This window comes from Canis lupus, chromosome 1, assembly GCF_003254725.2.
Source record: "Canis lupus dingo isolate Sandy chromosome 1, ASM325472v2, whole genome shotgun sequence".
In the NCBI taxonomy this organism is placed as follows: domain Eukaryota; kingdom Metazoa; phylum Chordata; class Mammalia; order Carnivora; family Canidae; genus Canis; species Canis lupus.
The window spans coordinates 107,851,318-107,869,923 of record NC_064243.1 but is presented as its reverse complement, the minus strand read 5'-3'; the positions used below and the strand labels follow the sequence as shown (position 1 = coordinate 107,869,923).

At 54.6% G+C, this 18,606-nt stretch overlaps 2 protein-coding genes across 2 annotated transcripts; both read left to right on the top strand.

Moving 5' to 3' along the window:
* The first annotated feature begins 1,651 nt into the window (after positions 1–1,651).
* GRWD1 (glutamate rich WD repeat containing 1) lies at positions 1,652–8,326 on the top strand. Its single transcript, XM_025424432.3, has 7 exons — positions 1,652–2,048; positions 2,252–2,369; positions 2,526–2,685; positions 5,055–5,268; positions 5,407–5,549; positions 5,705–5,902; positions 7,348–8,326. Exons 1-7 carry the CDS (start codon positions 1,877–1,879, stop codon positions 7,663–7,665), a joined length of 1,323 nt encoding a protein of 440 aa, XP_025280217.3. The 5' UTR covers positions 1,652–1,876; the 3' UTR covers positions 7,666–8,326.
* Positions 8,327–8,479: 153 nt separating this feature from the next.
* Positions 8,480–18,328, top strand: KCNJ14 (potassium inwardly rectifying channel subfamily J member 14). The gene is made up of 3 exons (XM_025424434.3): positions 8,480–8,975; positions 13,477–14,230; positions 15,847–18,328. Exons 2-3 carry the CDS (start codon positions 13,529–13,531, stop codon positions 16,441–16,443), a joined length of 1,299 nt encoding a protein of 432 aa, XP_025280219.1. The 5' UTR covers positions 8,480–8,975; positions 13,477–13,528; the 3' UTR covers positions 16,444–18,328.
* Positions 18,329–18,606: the final 278 nt, after the last annotated feature.

Here is an 18,606-nt window from a genome sequence, read left to right as displayed (position 1 = left end):
TTTTTTTTTAAACCCGACAAGGGCTTTTTAACGTCACCAGATGGGGCGGGAGGTGGGGGGGTCACGCCACGCCCGCGCCCCACCCCCACGCCCGGGGCCGTGGCCCCCTCATCACTGTGCAGCTCCCCGGCCACAGCCACGCCTCCGGGGGAGCCCGTTTTTAACCTTTCATCCATTGGGACTCAAAACTGTGAGACGCGTTCGCCAAACTGTGACCCCAGACCTTGGCCCCGCCACACAGAAACCCCTGACCCCAGACTGTGACTTCCGACCCCTAAAAATGGTCATCCGACCCCAGACTGTGACCCCCGACCCCCAAACTGTGACCCGAATCCCGGACTGTACCCTCGACCAGACTGTGACCCTCGACGTCCAACCGTGACACACTCTCCTCCTTTTCCACCTTCGGCCGCTTTTCCTCATCTTTGACCTAGGACACTCCCAACGGAAGCCCCGCCTCCCCCCTGCCCTAGCGAGGATCCCAACCAACACCTGGCCAAAGTTCCCACCCTGTCATCCCTCCCTCTCCCACCCCACGTGCCACCAACCACAGCCCCTCCAAATCCAGCCTTTATTTGTGACCCACCCCCTCCCCCCCAAAGCCTCCTCTTCCTAGATCTCCAGCCGGGTCTGGAGCTGGGCTGTGGAGGGGACGGTCTGGGAATCCACGCCCGCCACCAACCTCCCCTCCCACTCTCCCGTTACACATTGCAGTGTTTGGAATAAACCACGTTTTTATGCCTCCTCAGTCCCAAGTGTGAGCTCCGTGTTTGTCTGAGCCGCCCTCAAACTTCTCTGGAGGAAACAGACCCTGAGAAAAGTCCCACAGAGGAACAGAGGGGAGAAAGAAAATGATACTGAGAACACTGACCCTGGAGGGAGGTGGGAGACAAAGACCCAGAAAGAAGCTGTCAGAAAAGACCCCAAGAAGAGGAGAGAGAAGGGGTGAGGGCGGACCCGAGACCCAGAGAGGAGGAGGAGCAGCAGCGGTGATGTCAACAAAGATCCAGGATCAAAACATTTTAGGATTAAGTCTAGGGTCCCATCCCCATGGCTGCAGGCAACGCGGCTTGCTAGACTCTTTATATCCTGTTCATGCAAGCGAGGGGAGAGTGAGAGATGGTCCAGCCAACGCACCTATCCTGCATGCCGTTAACCTCACCAATGAGAATCTATTTCTAGCATTTCATTATGCCAATTAGCCAAACCTCTGGTGCTGACGAGCGATAAAGAGAGGCAAAGCACTTGTAATAGAATTCTCCAGAGGGCTGACTTTCTGATTAAGTGCTCGCCGACCATAGCTGCAGTGTGAACGCCTGGTTAGGCAACTGACTGCCCCAAGAGGGCAAATTCAACCGACTAACTCATACATATCATCCTGTCCACACTGAAGCATTTTGAAGTGAATTAAAGCCATCATAACAAGGAGGGGAAAGGAAACGGGCTTTATGGGTCCTCAGGGAGCAAAAACCGAGTCTCCTTGCCGGTAAGAACTCCTATCTGTATACACGAATAACGTAGCGGAAAGGAAGCGCTGGGAGTCAAAGGTGGAAGATGGCGTCGGGGCTCGGAACTCCTCCAGCAGGAGAAAACGGCCTCGTACAGAACTACAACTCCCAGGAGGCCTTGCCACTGCTCTGCGGAAAAGCGCCGCAAAGTCACGCGAAGGGTGTAGATTCTCCGAACCCGCAGGCCTCGGTCGCTAGGCTGGGACGCCGTTACCTTAGATCTCCTTCACCCTCTCCCCGGCGCCCTCTCAAATTGGTGAGCTGGGAGGTTTCCAAGGCAACCGTGCAGCCGGGCGGATGTCTGAAGGAGGAAACCGCAACCCGGAAGTGACGTCCGTACCTCGCGCCGGCGGTGAGAGGGTTCGAAGATGGCGGCGCCCAATGGTAAACCGCGCACGTGTGAAACCGGGGAACCCATGGAAGCCGAGTCCAGCGGCTCTTCCCAGGTCTACCTGCCTGGCCGCGGACCGCCGCTGCGCGAAGGAGAGGAGCTGGTCATGGACGAGGAGGCCTACGTGCTGTACCACCGAGCGCAGACCGGTAGGGCCGGGCACCAGGACTCCTGGGTCCTGAGTTAGGAGGGGACCGGAATCTTGAGTCCTGAGCGGGGCTGGTCCTGAGTATTTAACTTACGAGGCACTCTGAGAAGAACACTGAGGCTTCAGAAGGGTGAAAGCATCACACGCGAGAGAACTGAGATCTCTGGCCCATCCTAATTTCCCAACCCCTTTTTCTGTCCCCAGGAGCTCCCTGTCTTAGCTTCGACATAATCCGGGATCACCTGGGAGACAACCGGACAGAGCTTCCTCTTACGCTTTACCTGTGTGCTGGGACCCAGGCGGAGAGCGCGCAGAGCAACAGGTGAGTGAGACCCGAGGTTTTATTTAGGACCAAGAATCTGAGCCCCCAGCTTCCCCTCCCACCAAGATCTAGAAGTTGGGGTTTCCAGCTTCTCTCCTCCCTCCGTCCTAAGGATCCTGGCATCCAGTGCCTCACTCACGCCACACTTTCCCGCAGACTGATGATGCTTCGGATGCATAATCTGCATGGGATAAAGCCCCCGCCATCAGAGGGCAGTGATGATGAGGAGGAGGAAGACGAAGAGGATGAAGAAGATCGGAAGCCTCAGCTGGAGCTGGCTATGGTGCCCCACTATGGCGGCATCAACCGAGTCCGGGTAGATACCGTCCCAGGAGCCTACTGTACATTCTCTGACCTCCCCCGCCAACCCCCTTATCCATGCTTTTCAGTTTTTAGAAAAGCTCCTGGCATGTAATTGTATATACGAATTCATTGTTCCTATGCTAGGAGCAACATGGGGCTGTTTTTCAGGTTCTTTCCTCTTCAGTAAAATGGGGAACATTGATTGCAAAATTTGCCTGATGGAACTGACTGGAAGGTAAAATGGAAAACATATGGTTATTTTAGGTGCCTAGAGACAGCACCTCATTGTAGCGTAGAGATGTGTATTTTCTGTCACTGCCCAAGAACTGTCCTGGGCTGTGGGGTCACTTTTGTGCTACTGAGTTACAGCACCTTCTGAGCAGGCTGATGCGTAGATTTGATCAGATGATGTATGGACAGCACTTAGGGCGGCTCATGGCCCACAGTCCTTGCTCTGGGTTCCCATTTGCGTGTTACCACGTCAGGCACTGGAGATTTGACAGAGCAAAAGGTCTCTGGTTTTGCGAAACTTACATGCCAGTGGGAAAGGGAACAAGAGGAGGCTGAGTAAATGTGCAGCACATCCACAGGTGCCGAGTGCTGTGGAGGAGAGTCAAAGCAAGGTAGGGGAATTGGGATGTTCCTAGAGTGGATTGGCTATCTTAAATAGTGCAGTCAGGGAGGTATTTGGGATAAGCTGCCATTTGAACAGACACCCACAGGAAGTGAGGGAATGAGCTAAAGATCTCTTGTCCAGAAAGGGTTTGTTTATTTTTAAAGATTTTATTTATTTATTCATAAGAGACACAGAGGGGCAGAGACAGAGGCAGAGGGAGAAGTAGGCTCCCTGAGGGGAGCCCGAAGGGGGACTCGATCCCAGGACCCCAGATCACGCCCTGAGCTGAAGGCAGATGCTCAACCACTGAGCCACCCAGGCATCCCTGAAAGGGTTTATAGGCAGAGGGAACAAAGTACCAGGGCTCTGTGGCAAACTTGGTGTGTTGGAGGAAGTTCAAGGGAAGGCAAGGAAACCAGTGCATCTACCAGAGCAAATGGACAACGGGAAAGTGACAGCATTGAGGGGTGGGCAAAAAGGAGGTGATGGGTTGGATGGGGCTTGTTGGCTGATGTAAGGATTTGGCTTTTACTTGGGGAGAAATTGGGAGCCATTGGGGGGGTTTTTTGAGTTTATTTTTTAGAAAGAATTTTTTTTAAGATTTTTTTTTTAATTTTTTATTTATTTATGATATCACAGAGAGAGAGAAAGAGAGAGAGAGGCAGAGACGTAGGCAGAGGGAGAAGCAGGCTCCATGTACCGGGAGCCCGACGGGGGACTTGATCCCGGGTCTCCAGGATCGCACCCTGGGCCAAAGGCAGGCGCTAAACCGCTGCGCCACCCAGGGATTCCTTTTTTTAAGATTTTATTTATTTATTTATTTATGAGAGAGGCAGAGACACAGGCAGAGGGAGAAGCAGGCTCCATGCAGGAAGCCCGATGCAGGACTCGATCCTGGAGACGAAGGCGGCACTAAACCACTGAGCCACTCAGGGATCCCTGACAGAGAGAGTCTTAAGCAGGCTTCACACCAAGTGCAGAGCCCAACTCGGATCTCGAACTCAGGACCCTGAGGTCATGACCTGAGCTGAGATGGAGAGTCGAATGCTTAACTGAGCCACCCAGGCGCCCCAGGATCTGACTTGTGTTTTGAAGAGATCCCTCTGACTGCTTTATTGAGAATAGACTGCAGAGAGGTGAGGGCAGAAGGACAGCCCTGTGGGGGAGCCATATTGCAGGGAAAGGAGGACAGGACTAGCAGGAGTGGCTACAGTAGAGGTTGGGGGAGTTGGAAGTGGTGCATTTTGAGCGTAGCTAGCACCAGGTGGGTGTAAAGAAGAAAAGACAAGTCAATGAGTCCCCCAGTTTGGGGCCCAAGGCAGGGAGCCCCGGGGTGGAGGAGGTTGCAGATGGCAATCGGGAGCTCGGTTTTGGATCCATCTGAACAGTCAGTGTGGTAGGAGCTTAGAGCTGAGGAGAGGTCAAGACTAGGGACCACTGGAAACCTTGAGGCTGAACGGGATCTTCTAGTGAGCAGATGTACAGGGCAAAGAGAACCAAGGATGATGGCCTGTGACTCACCAACATTTAGAGGGTTACAAGGACTGGTAGTCTGAGCACCTCCCACCTCTTCCAAGGGTTGGTGGAATGCCTCTACATAGAATGGGAAGTTGTCCCAGGTACCAAGCTGATCTTGCAGGCTGTGATTTTTGTCCCCACCAAGGCTTCTGGGAGCTGGAGTCCTAGCCCTGGGGCTGCAGTTCTGCTTCTCGGGGCTGTGAGGAGCTGTGGTCACCACCCTGAGCCTCCTGTCCCTTCCCCTGCAGGTATCCTGGCTGGGCGAGGAGCCGGTGGCTGGTATATGGTCAGAGAAGGGCCAGGTGGAGGTGTTTGCCCTGCGGCGGCTTTTGCAGGTGGTGGATGATCCCCAGGCCTTGGCGACTTTCCTCCGGGATGAGCAGGCCCGTGTCAAGCCCATCTTCACCTTTGCTGGCCACATGGGCGAGGGCTTTGCTCTTGACTGGTCCCCCCGGGTGTCTGGTGAGTCCCTGGGGTGCACAGTTGGTCCTGGGGGTGTGAGAGGGAGCAGGATCTGTAGGGAAGGTGGGAGCTAAAATTGCTGGAGAAGAGGGAGCTGTGGCCATCTGGGCCCTGATACTTTCCTGACTCCGTTTCCAGGGCGCCTGCTGACCGGAGACTGCCAGAAGAACATCCACCTCTGGACGCCAACGGATGGTGGTTCCTGGCATGTGGACCAGCGGCCATTTATGGGCCACACACGCTCTGTGGAGGACCTACAGTGGTCCCCAACTGAGGACACGGTGAGGGGGGCTGGTGGTCTGGACTCCTGGGCCTTGAAGGAGGATGGGACGGGAGCTAGGCACAGTGAGGGGGCACTAGTCCATCGCTAGTCGTCCTTGGGGTCCAGGCTGGGGTGGCAGGTACGCCGAGGTCACCCAGGCCCTGCCTTGTCTAGGTGTTCGCCTCCTGCTCGGCTGATGCTTCCATTCGCATCTGGGACATCCGGGCTGCCCCCAGCAAGGCTTGCATGCTCACCACCACCTCTGCCCATGATGGAGATGTTAATGTCATCAACTGGAGCCGCCGGGAACCCTTCCTGCTCAGCGGCGGGGACGATGGAGCCCTCAAGATCTGGGACCTGAGGCAGTTCAAGGTATTTTCCCAGCCGGCCCTGGGATTTGCAGGCTTCCCTTCTTTAGGTGCTTGTTTACACCGGAGCTGGGAGGGCCTGTTGAGTTGGGGTCCAGCCCTTTTGGGGTGCAGATGAGGAACAGGGCTCAGCAGGAAAAGGCTGTTCCTGGTGGAGGGTGGCTTGACACACACACCCCCCAGCTGGAGAGGTGACAGGAGACGAGCGGCCAGGTAGCAGCAGAGACTCCCCATTCCCATCTACCCGCTGGCAAGCAGAGCAGCTGGCCACGTGGCCCAGGGCTTCTGGAGTCTCAGCGAGCTGTAGACTTTATGTTAGTGAGCTTTGTGGAATCAGCTGAGAATTGGAGCCCACATTGCTCATTGCAGGAGAGGAAACAGGTACAGGAAGGACAGGGACAGATGTGACATCACACCCAGTGACAACTGACTATAGAGCTAGGAGGGGCTCTGGACATGAGACATTGCATCTTCTCTCTCCTCAGGTGTAAGGATTTCTATAGCGTCAGCTCTGAGGAACCTTCTAGAAACCGGTTCCAGCCCCCAAGGCAGGTGTAGGGCCAGGTTCCATGGCCAAGTTGATTGGCCACTGGGACTTTGGAACTACTTCTCCAGTTTAGAGAGATTCCAGTCCTCAGCTGCACCTTTGAGTTAGTAGAAGTGCTGCTTTTCTTTCTTTCTGGACACTGGGAGCTATGGTTCTGTTCTCTTTAAGGCCTTCATAGAATCAGTAGGGAGAGAGCAGTTTGAGAACCACTACTCCCCTCCTTTTTAAAGATTTACTTATTTAGGGATGCCTGGGTGACTCGGTGGTTGAGCGTCTGCCTTTGGCTCAGGTGGTGATCCCAGGGTTCTGGGATCAAGTCCTGCATCATGCTCCCTGCATGGAGTCTGCTTCTCCCTCTGCCTGTGTCTCTGCCTCTCTCTGTATCTCTAATGATTAAATAAATAAAATCTTAAAAAAAAAAAAAAAGATTCATTTGGAGAGAGAGTGAGTATGAGTGGGGTGAAGGGCAGAGAGGGAGAGAGAATCTCAAACAGACTCCACACTGAGCACAGAACCTGACGTGGGGCTTGATCTCACAACCCTGAAATCATGAGCTGAAACCAAGGGTCTGCACTTAAATGACTGAGCCACTCTGGGGGCCCCCGAGAACCACCCCCTTTATAGGAAGGGAACCTGAGGCATGTCCAGGGAGGACCTGCGGTGGGGACTTTGTGACCTGGAGCTGGAAGGGCTTGGCAGGTGAAACCACAGTTCCCACAGCCTCCAGGATGTTATGCCTCTATTACCAGATGTACTTGGCCCTCTGCCCCTTTCAGAGAACCTGGGCTTGTGCAAGTCCCAGGGGTGGGGCCCCAGTGGAACCCCCAAGGCTGGAGAGTGGTGAGGGCTCCCTGGGAGTCAGGCTGGGGTGTCCAGAACCCCTGACTCCCCTCTTCCCATAGTCCGGCTCCCCGGTGGCCACCTTCAAGCAGCACGTGGCCCCCATCACCTCTGTTGAGTGGCACCCCCAGGACAGCGGAGTCTTCGCAGCTTCAGGGGCAGACAACCAGATCACACAGTGGGACCTGGCAGTTGAACGGGACCCCGAGGCAGGCGACACGGAGACCGACCCTGGGCTGGCGGACCTTCCCCAGCAGCTGCTGTTCGTGCACCAGGGCGAGACAGACCTGAAGGAGTTGCACTGGCATCCACAGTGTCCCGGGGTCCTCGTTAGCACCGCCCTGTCAGGCTTCACAGTCTTCCGCACCATCAGTGTCTGAGGAGGCGGCCGCCACGGCCGGGACGACCCTGCAGACCTGCTGAGCCTCTCTCCTCCCAGAGTCAGGCTTCACTGGACCAGTGAGCTGCCGCGATGGATTCTGTTTGACGTGCTGTTCTTGGAAAGGACTTCGTTTGGCCCCCTGACCCCTCTTGCCCATGCGTCTGGGTCAACCCATGACTGTAAAACTACCTGGTTTGGTTCAGGGAGCCTTCCAGCCAGAGGGCTTGGTTTGACTCCTGTGTCCCCTCCGGTGGAAAGATTTGGGTTTGGCTCCGGCCATACCCCTCCCACCTCAACCTGTCCCAGGACCTGTTGGCCTCTTTCCCAGGTGGGCCCGGTGTGGCCAGCATTGCTGTGGATATTCTGCGAGCTGTCAGGCTTTGACCTCTCGCTTACAGGACCCAGTTTTGGCCACTGGCCTCCCCGCCCCGGAGAACTCAGAGCACTTTACAGTGGGCCCAGCCGAGGTTGAAGGGTGGGTTCTTCCAGCAGAATCTGGTTTTGTCCCCACTTCCAGCCAACAGGGTTTGGCCAGGACTTCCGAGGGGTGGGGGTAGGGGGCTGTATGGGTCTTCCTCCCTCCTGCATCCCAGGCAAGCGATGTGCAGGGAAGGAGGTCCAGGGCCCCCAAGGCAGTAAAGGACCAGAATGAGGCCTGATGTATGTGAGACTCATCCTGCTGGCTGCTTCCCTATGAAGAAAGGGGAGGAGGAGGTGGGACCCAGGTTCCCAGCTGTCCAGAGGCCACCGAGAATCCCTGCTTCATGGAGAATCCCTGCTTCATGGGGGGTCTCCCCGCCCATTGGGTGCTGTTTGTACACCCCACCCTGAATTTTATTCACATGGAGCCCAGTCCAGGTCTCTGGAGGGGTGGCTCACCTGTGTCCCTGGGCTTTTGAAGTCTTCATCTCAAAGGGAACTGAGGAGCCCATTTTTCTGTCCTTCTGCCGCTGTCCCCTTTCTCCCCTTCTGTTCCCTTCTCTGTGTCCCTATCTCCCCGTGTCTCCCTATCCCCCTCCCCCTTCCCGTTTCTTCACCGCGTCTCCTCTCCAGCCTGCTTGGGCTGCGGCCCAGCTGCCCTGCCTGGCCATCCTCCCTGGCTCCCCCTCTGCGGCTCTGGGCTGGCCCCACCCCCTGCCCCCCCTCAGCCAGGCCTCTGATCCGCCTGTGGACACAGAGGTCGGGCGCCCAGCACAAGGCCCCTGGGGCCCAGGACACACTGCTGCCCCTCAGCACCCACGGGGGCCTCCCTGTGGCCCTAGCAGAGGATCCCCCAGCGAAGGGCATGGGGGTGGGCTGCCCCACCAGGTACGTGCCTCCATGCAGAGGTCCTGGGCTGAGACCATCCCACCTCCCCCCACACCCTCCTTGCTAGGGCCCCTCCACCCCGCATTCCCTGTCTTTGCTGTCCCCCAGGAAGGTCCTGCTTCCCCTTCAGTGACCGATTCCAGCCCCAGAGCAACCTCTCCCCCGGTCAGGCGCCTCCATCTCTGACCCCATCTCCATCTGCCTTCTGCCCCTTCATCCCTGTCATCGTGAGCCTGTCTCACCCTGTTTCTGTCCCCAGCTCCGGCTCCCTGTATTCCCATTTCCTGATGCATCATCTCCCCATCCCAGCTGCTCCTAGTCTGCCTGTCTCTCCTGTCCCCTCCTGCTGTGTCTCTGACCACCCCCCCCACCCACCCCCGTCTCTGTCCTGCTCCCTCTGGGCGTCTGTCCTCTCTCTGCCTCCCTGTACCCCCTGTGGGATCTGTCTGTTCCTCTGCCTCCCTCAGCGCCCTTCCTGTCCACTCCAAGGCTCTGTCTTTGTTCATACTGTGTCCCGACGCCCCCCTGCTCTCCTGCCCTGTCAATCTCTGCCCCTCAACCTGCTGTTCAGGCCCTGTTGTTGGGGGGGTGTGGGTGGGGGGGTGGACAGCCAGGGTCTCCAGAAGAGTGTGAAAGTGCTTTTTGAGGGGGAAGGGAGGCGGGGGCCCGGGGGCGGAGCTTCTTGGCCTCAGATTAGACGGTGACTTTGACACCAAGTTGACACACCTTAAGCCCCGTGTCTCCTTTATATGGAAACATTAAGCTGCTCTGGCAGGTCAGGGGGAGGATGGGGGAGGGCTTCAGGCTCTGGATCCTTTTCCCTCCTGTCCTGCCTTCCTGCAGGGGGGGTGAAGGAGGGTGCTTGAACCCATGTCCCACCCACCCTCTGTGAGCTGGGCCCCATTGGACACGGACAGGGCCCTCTGGAGGTGAAAGCCCCCATCTAATTTGTGAAATGGACATGGTCACTTCCGCCTCACAGGGCCTAGGGGGGGACTGACGCAGAGCCCTGCGTTGGAAAGGCTCAGGACCCGACCTGGCACCCTACCCTCAGCACTGTGTGGGTCTGGCCAGGTGTCCGAGCCTATTCCCCACCCTGTGAAGTGGGGCAGTGATCTTCCCAGCGTCCTGGACAGTCGAAGTGAGGTGAGCAGTGGGGTGTGGTGGAGTCTGGGCGGGCTGCGGGCATCCCCTGAGCTCAGGCAAAAGCCCAGGACATGGTAGGTGCTCAGGAAATGAATCCCCCCCCTGAGGTCTGTGGTTTGTCACTTGGGCTTTGGCACCTGAGGACCCTAGATGGGAGTCCAGGGCTTCTACTGTTCAGCTGAGGGGACTGAGACAAAGTTTACTGTGGAAAACAAAGCCCCTTAAGGGTTGTGATTAGACATGAGTGAGCAGGTGTGGGAGGACTCAGCCTGGGGCCCACCTCCCCTACCCTGTTGGTGGTCCCTGGTGGAACCAGCACATAGTGGGGACTTACGGACAGAGGGGGCTACACATGCAGGGGTCAGGGCCTGGATTCAAAGCTGGCCCCTTCAGCATGTAGCTTCAGTTAACCCCTTTTTGGAAGAATGAGTTCCCAACTCCAAGGACTGTTGAGGGTAAGAAGAGTCAAGATTGGGGTACATCGCAGATGCTCAACACAGGCCCAGTCCACTCTGACCTAAACCACAACTTTTGTGTCCTCAGAATGCAGCATGTCCAGGTGGTTATGGGCAGCAGGTGCAGAGCTCAGTGACCAGGGTGGGAGACAAGGGAGGTGTGCTGGACCCACTGATGTTGAAACTGGTATCAGTCAACAGCCCTCTCAGTTTGAGCACCCCTGGCCCTGTCCAGAAGCCTGTGAGGATCCCAGAGCCCGGTGCGGGGCGCACACAGTACATTAGGTGCTTGGTAAATACCGATGGACGTGATCGCCGAATATCTAACCCCTAGCCCAGATGGGCCCTCGAAGTCTCTCCTCCACAGCTGCTGGATGTGGGGTGATGAGGTCCCCATCCATGCCCCACTCTCCCTCATCTCTCTCCTGCCCTGTTGAGTCGCTGAGATTCCACTTCCCAGATGAGGGAGCTGAGGTGACTTGCCACCACTCCTACAGTCAGTAAGTGACAGGGCTCAGATTCACCCTAGAACTGCCCGATTTGAAATCCCAGGGTCTTTCCACAAATGAGGCTCCAGAAAATGAAGCCAGTGGTTCCAGAACATATAGTTGGCCAGCAACTAAGACAGGACTGAGTCCTTGATCTAGATGACTGGAAGACACTTCCTAACCTCAAATCCCCCCTTTTACAGTTGAAGAAACTGGTTAGATTTGCCAAAGATCTGAGGGTCAGGGCTGAGCTTGGGCCTTTTTTTAAATAGCTTCATTGAAATATGTTAGAAAAGGGGCACCTGGCTGGCTCAGTCGTGGAGCATGGCACTCTATCTTGAGCTCATGCATTCGAACCCCACGTTGGGTGTAGAGATTCCTTAAAATTTGAAGAAAAAAAAACTACATAATTCAGATAAAATACAGCTGACACATTAAAGTGTATAATTCAATGTGTTTTTTAGTATTTTCATGGAGTTGTGCCACCATCACCACAGTCAATTTTAGAAAACCCATGTCCTCTGGCTATCACTCCTCACATCCTGCATCTCCCCAGCCCTGGGTACCACTAGTCTCCTTTCTCAATGTACAGATTTCAATATAAATGAAAGTAGGCAATATGTGGTCTCTCTCTCTCTCTCTCTTTTTTTTTAAGATTTATTTGAGGGAGATGGAGGAGCAGAGGAAAAGAAAGGCTTATGCAGAAACTGTGCTCAGCACAGAGCCTGACTCGGGGCTCCATCTCACGACCCTGAGATCAAACCTCAGCCAAAACCAAGAGTCAGATGCTTAATCAACTGAGCCACCCAGGTGCCCCAATATGTGGTCTTCTGCATCTGGCTTCACTTACCATGATGTTTTCAGGGTTTGTCCAGGTTGTAATTTGTTAGTGCTTCATTTTTTTATTACTAAGTAGTACTTCATCATGTGGATATACCACATTTATTTGTTTATCAGTTGAGGGCTATTTGGGTTGTTTACATCTTTCGGCAATCTCGACCAATACTATTAGGAACATTTGTGTACAAGTGTTTGGACATTTGTTTTGTCCTGAGTAGATACCTAGACTTGGAATTGCTGGGTCGTAGGGTAATTATGTTTAACCATTTAAGAAACTGCCAGATGGTTTTGCAAAACAGCTGCACCACTTTATATGCCACCAGAAGCATTCAAGGGGGGCCAACTTCTCCACATCCTTGCCAACACTGTTGTCTTCCCAAGTGGGTGGAAAATAGTCTCGTAGTTTTGATTTGCATTTCCCTGATGGCTAATGACGTTGAACATCTTTTTATGTATCTCTCTTATTGTATATTTTTCCTAGAGAAATGTCTCTTCAGATTCTTTGCCTGTTTTTTTTTTGTTTTTTTTTTAAGATTTATTTGAAACAGCACAGAGGGGAGAGGCAGAGGGGGAGAGAGTGTTAAGCAGACTCCACGCTGAGTGCAGAGCCTGATGTAGGGCTTGATCTCAAGACCCTTGAGACCACAACCTAAGCCAAAACCAAGAGTTGTACAGAGTTGGATGCTTAACGGGCTGAGCCACCCAGGAGCCCCTCCTTTGCCTATTTTTAAATTGTGGTGTCTTGTTGTTATTACCTTATTGAGGTCTTTAGATATTATAAACTTCTTACATATATGATTTGCATCTATTTTCTTCCATTGGTGGGTTGTCTTTTCACTTTCCTGACAGTGTCCTTTGGAGCACAGAAGGTTGTTTTTTTTTTTTTTTCTTTTTAAAGACTTTAAGCAATCACTACACCCAACGTGGGGCTGAGACTCAAAACCCTGAGATCAAGAGTCCCACACTCCACTGACTGAGCCAGTGGGGGGCATCCCTCAAAAGTTTTTAATTTTAATGAATTTCAGTACATCCACCATTTTTCCTTGCGTTGCTTGTGCTTTGTGAGCCTGCTTTGAGCCATGGAGGGCCTAGAGCCCCAATTCATCTCTCCATAGGGATTCCGCGCTGACAAAGGGTTACCACTTTGCCGATTCTGGCTTGTTGACGCCCAAATCTTGCTGAGTTTACTCAGCACCGACCTTGAGCAAGTCAGAAGTTTTGTGCCTCTGTTTTCTCATCTATAAGATGGAGATAATAACCTCTGGTGTTAGGTTCAAATATGTTCACATTCATGTAGAGTGCTCACAGCAGGGTCTGCCGCTGTAGAGACGTCTGCTCTAACTACCGTGGCCCTTGCCATAAGGTCATGGCTATGACTCTGTCGCTGTTGTTGCTACACCAGCATCTCCTATGATATCACCATCCTCGATGCTGTACTCTTCCGACTTTTAGGGTGGGTAATATGCCACCCACTTGCCAGGTGAGGCCACCATGGCCCAGCGTGCATGCCCGGCCGAGGAGCCCACCGTCTCCGGCATCCCTGACATTGCCGCCCGTTTCTCGTCTCCGCAGGTTTGGGGCGCCCGCCCCCCACTAGGCCAAGTGGAGGGGGTGCCCCCGCCCAATGGGCCTGGCCAGGGCCCTGCGCCGCCTTAGCGGCGCCCTGGAGCCAGGGGAGGGCCGCGCCGGCGACGAGGAGGAGGCCGGGCCGGGGCTGTGCCGCAACGGGTGGGCGCCGTCGCAGGCCGGGCGGCGCCGCGGGCGCTTCGTCAAGAAGGACGGGCACTGCAACGTGCGCTTCGTGAACCTGGGCGGCCAGGGCGCGCGCTACCTGAGCGACCTGTTCACCACGTGCGTGGACGTGCGCTGGCGCTGGATGTGCCTGCTCTTCTCCTGCTCCTTCCTCGCCTCCTGGCTGCTCTTCGGCCTGGCCTTCTGGCTCATCGCCTCGCTGCACGGCGACCTGGCCGCCCCGCCGCCGCCCGCGCCCTGCTTTTCCCACGTGGCCAGCTTCCTGGCCGCCTTCCTCTTCGCGCTCGAGACGCAGACGTCCATCGGCTACGGCGTGCGCAGCGTCACCGAGGAGTGCCCGGCCGCCGTGGCCGCCGTGGTGCTGCAGTGCATTGCTGGCTGCGTGCTCGACGCCTTCGTCGTGGGCGCCGTCATGGCCAAGATGGCCAAACCCAAGAAGCGCAACGAGACGCTTGTGTTCAGCGAGAACGCCGTCGTGGCGCTGCGCGACCGCCGCCTCTGCCTCATGTGGCGCGTCGGCAACCTCCGCCGCAGCCACCTGGTCGAGGCCCACGTGCGGGCCCAGCTGCTGCAGGTGCGGGCCCAGGGGCGGAAGGGAGGGGCTCGTCGCGGGGGGCATTGTGGGAGATGTAGGCCCGAGGGTAGGGTGCGCGGTGGGCGTGGAGGGCGCGTGGACTACAATTCCCAGCGGTCTCGCGCCGGGGAGCCCTTCCGCCCTCCATGTGGCCTGAGGCTCCTTCCGGGATCAGTTAGAGGAGCTGGAGACCCAAAAGGGAGGACTGTGACCGGTGCTGACTGGAGACCTAGGCTTGAAACGGGGGTTGAGACATAAAGAACTTCCTGTGGCTTGAGGATGGGCCCCCAGTGGGGTTGAGAGATAGCTAGACCCGAGAAGGCCACACCTGGCCTGTAAAGGCTCTGAACTACAATTTCCAGAAGGCTCTGTGGGCGGGGAAGGTGTCCAGAAGGGACGGTCTGAGCAGATGATATATTTTTGTGGGTGGTGTAAACCATGGCTCTGGTTTATAATTACCAGCCAACATGGTAGTACCAAGAATGGCCTGTGACTTGAGGCTAGTGCCCTATGGGATTGTGGGAGATGTAGGGCCAAGGATGGGGGTGCAAGTCACACCTGCAGAGGCATGGAACACAATTCTCCGTGGCCTCTGGGTAAGGAGTCCTGCAGCCTTTGTGGGGGACTTCATTCCCCATCTCAGTGGCCCAGTTGGCCCCATCAGTCCCCTGCTCAGAGGCTTCCAGGGCTGGAAAACACCCTTAAATTGTAGCGTATCACCAAAACAACTACGACCCCCATTTGCCCCTGGGGTAGCAGCTCCCTCTGGTGCCCTGAAGTAGGCGCCTTAGTGTGTCTCTAAAATTATAGTTAAACTGCCCAAATCCTAGGGCAGTAGTTAGTTGTCCTTGCCCAAGTAAAGACATTTAAGAACCCTGGGGTGAGGTTGGACTTTGAAGAGAAGGTGGGGAGAATGGTGGTGGGAACTACAACTCCCAGCAGCATCTGAGGGCTCCTTCTTGCTTCAAGACTAGGATTCAGGACTAGGAGAGATACCCTCAGATACTCCCAGAAGTCTGCAGGGTGCTGACAGGGCTGGGGAGGTTGGGTATGGAGCCAATGAGGGGATGTGGGGGGGGGAGTGCCAATTGCCCCCACACATACACATGCACAATGGGGCAGAGGGGCTTGTAGTTGGGTCGGAGGGGATAGATAACCCAAGGCTGGGGTGGAATAGAGAGTATTGAACGGGTTGTCATCTTGATTTATCCCTCAATGGCCATATGTTGAAAACCATTTTTCTTTTTCCTCCCTCTCCACTTGCTGCTTGGACTTTACTCTTCTGTTGTCTCTTTAACTTCATCTCTGCCTTGCTGATTTCTGTGACTCGATGCCAATATCATTGTGCCCCTCTGTCCCCTCTCTTTGTCTCTCTTGTGTTTCTATCCCTGAACCCTTTGAGTCTCTGTCTCTCTCTCTTGATCTCTGGCTCTGTCCTCACCCTTTTCTGGGCCTCCATTCCCCTCTCTCTCTGGGTCCATGTTCTCACCCCACGACCCCTGCTATTTCTGCTCTCCCCTTTCTCTACATCTCCATTCCATTCTCTCCTTGCCTCTGTCTCCATTCCTCTCCGTGCTCCCTGCCATCTGTCTTTGGCCCCTCCCTTCTTGCCACAGCCTCGTGTCACCCCAGAGGGTGAGTATATACCACTGGATCACCAGGATGTGGACGTGGGCTTTGATGGTGGCACTGATCGAATCTTCCTTGTGTCTCCCATCACCATCGTGCATGAGATCGACTCTGCCAGTCCTCTGTATGAACTAGGACGTGCCGAGCTGGCCCGGGCTGACTTTGAGCTGGTGGTCATTCTTGAGGGCATGGTTGAGGCCACGGCCATGACCACACAGTGTCGCTCCTCCTACCTCCCTGGTGAGCTGCTCTGGGGCCATCGTTTTGAGCCAGTCCTCTTCCAGCGTGGCTCCCAGTACGAGGTTGACTATCGCCACTTCCACCGCACTTACGAGGTCCCAGGGACACCAGTCTGCAGCGCCAAGGAGTTGGATGAACAGGCAGAGCGGGCTTCCCACAGCCCCAAGTCAAGTTTCCCCGGTTCTCTGGCTGCATTTTGTTATGAGAACGAACTTGCACTGAGCTGCTGCCAGGAAGAAGATGAGGAAGAGGAGGCCAAGGAGGGGGAGGGAGTGGAGGCGGAAGATGGGATTGCTAGCCCCCAAGTACTCACACCAACCCTGGCACTGACCCTGCCCCCATGATGCCAGCTGGTGTCTCCCTCTTTGTACCCCCTTCCCAGAGATAGAGAGATGGAGAGTTAGGGCCCTCTCCTGGGATGGGGGCAGGTGTTACCCGAGACCAACAGGCCTGCTGGGTAAACTCTTAGCTGGTGAAGTTCTGCCATGGATAGGGGACCCACCACAGACATGCTGGATCTTAATTCCTCTGTGTTCCATGCTCCCTCTTGAGACCCCTTTATCAGCCTGACACCTGAGTCTCCCCAGAGATGGGGAATCCAGGATTCTGGACCACCCAAGAGACAAGAACTGGTGGTTCTAGATTCCTCTGTGTGGCTGGGTTGGGTTGTTGAGCAGGGTCAGGAATCGGTGGTACATTTCCTCCAGGGGCAGCAACAGACATTACGTTTGTAGGTCTGGATTGACCTAAGATTCAAGGGACTGTTGCTTCTAGACTCAGCTAACCAAGTAGCAAATTATTTTTTTTTCTAGACCACATAAGGAGGGAGAGTTATGGAATGCCCCAGGAATTCAAGATCGTCTTTATTAACCAATGACAAAGATTGTTGACTGCAGGTCAAGAAAAGACCTTGTGGTTCCAGAAGGCCCAAGAGTTAAGATTCTGTGAATCTAGATTGACCACAGCAATAAGCACTCATGGTTCTAGAACAGGTTTGAGCTAGAATGTCAACCTACCGAGGAAAGTAAACAATTTTTCTAGAATGCACAAAACAACAGAGTGTCTGTGGTTCTGGAAGGGCTACAGTGACAGCTTGGGAGTTCTTGATATTAGATAACTCCTGACCACCGGCTGTAGAAAGAACATCAAACCAAAGAGATCATCAATGCTTCTTTATGATCCACGGGTTTGTATTTTTTTTAAGTGCCATTCTAGAATGTCCAAAGGAATCAGGATTCTGTGGCTCTAGATTGATCACAGAGTCAAGGAAGGAGTGGCAATGCTAGATGTTTGAGACTTACTGGTTCCAGTTTGCCCAGTGGAGCTGAGAATCTTGATGATTCTTTGTGGTTCTGTAATGCCAAAAGGAATCAAGGCTCCAGGGATCCAGAGTTGTCTATTATTAAAACCTGGAAGGTCGAATCAGCTCCTAGGACTCGGTAGTTCTGGGAGGTGGACTCAGGACTTGATTGGCAGCATTTCTGGGCTGATCTAGAAAGGGAGGGCCCATGCAAGACCCTGTGGATAACAGGGCTGGTTGTCAGGCAAGAGATGGAGAGGCCAAAGGTTGATGAGTCTACAGTGCTCTGGAAACCTATACCTAGTGATGTGTGTCTATTTCTTAAAGATGTTATACATATGTGTATTATATATATATAATATAAATACAGATATCTATCTATACTTTGCCATGGTTTGTACAAAAGGGTTAGAAACTGAGCTTGAGTTGATTAGAATGGAGTCCTTTATGAGGATCCAGAAAGCTTTGCTCTAAATCCCAACTCTGCCCCAACTTACTGCTTGAATCTGGGCAGACCACTCCCCTCCTTCTTGCCTCAGTCTCTCCATCTGTAAAAATGGGGCACTGGAACTTGAAGTTCTCCGAGGACTTTTCCACCAGGATGATTCCTCACTTCATTGAAAGTGATGGCTCGTGGTGGGAGTGAAGGTCCTATAGTTGGCCCAGCTCCCCCTGGTCCTGAAATGCATGACCTTCCAGGGGCAACTGGGATAGGAGATGCTCTTGGAGGCCAGCTCTGAACTTGGATGTGTGAACGACAGGGCAGGCAAGGGGTAGCGGGGGCGGTGGCTAAGGGCCAGAACCTCCCCCCACCCCCTGCCCCATTCCAGTTTAGGGGACAGGAAAAGGAAAAGGGAGCTCTGAATGCCAGGAGGAAGTATGTGTTCAGGGGGAGAACTGTGCCCCAGATTAAATCATTGTGAGTCCTGGTGGTGTGTCCGTGAGTGTGCTTCTGGGGCTTGGCTCCTCATGCCTGTCCCCCAACCTCCACCGTACTGTTATCCAACTAAGTGCCCAGCAGGCTGGGAGCCAACTGCAGAAGGAGCCAGTGCCAGGGAGGAGGATACATTCCCATTCGTGTCCCAGGACAGCGGGCAGGCACTGTCATTGCTCATTAGCTTGCCCCAGTGCTGCATCAACCCAGGTCCCCGCTTGTGGCTTCCCCACCTCCCTTTATCCTTCAAAATCCCCCACTTAATAACCGGAT

Excerpts from the sequence above, each read along its gene's own strand:
- GRWD1 (XM_025424432.3), top strand. The coding sequence starts at position 1,877 with ATGGCGGCGCCCAATGGTAAACCGCGCACGTGTGAAACCGGGGAACCC. Across the intron at positions 2,049-2,251 it reads GTACCACCGAGCGCAGACCG|GAGCTCCCTGTCTTAGCTTC; the intron begins GTAGGGCCGGGC and ends TTCTGTCCCCAG. Across the intron at positions 5,269-5,406 it reads CTGGTCCCCCCGGGTGTCTG|GGCGCCTGCTGACCGGAGAC; the intron begins GTGAGTCCCTGG and ends CTCCGTTTCCAG.
- KCNJ14 (XM_025424434.3), top strand. The coding sequence starts at position 13,529 with ATGGGCCTGGCCAGGGCCCTGCGCCGCCTTAGCGGCGCCCTGGAGCCA. Across the intron at positions 14,231-15,846 it reads TGCGGGCCCAGCTGCTGCAG|CCTCGTGTCACCCCAGAGGG; the intron begins GTGCGGGCCCAG and ends TTCTTGCCACAG.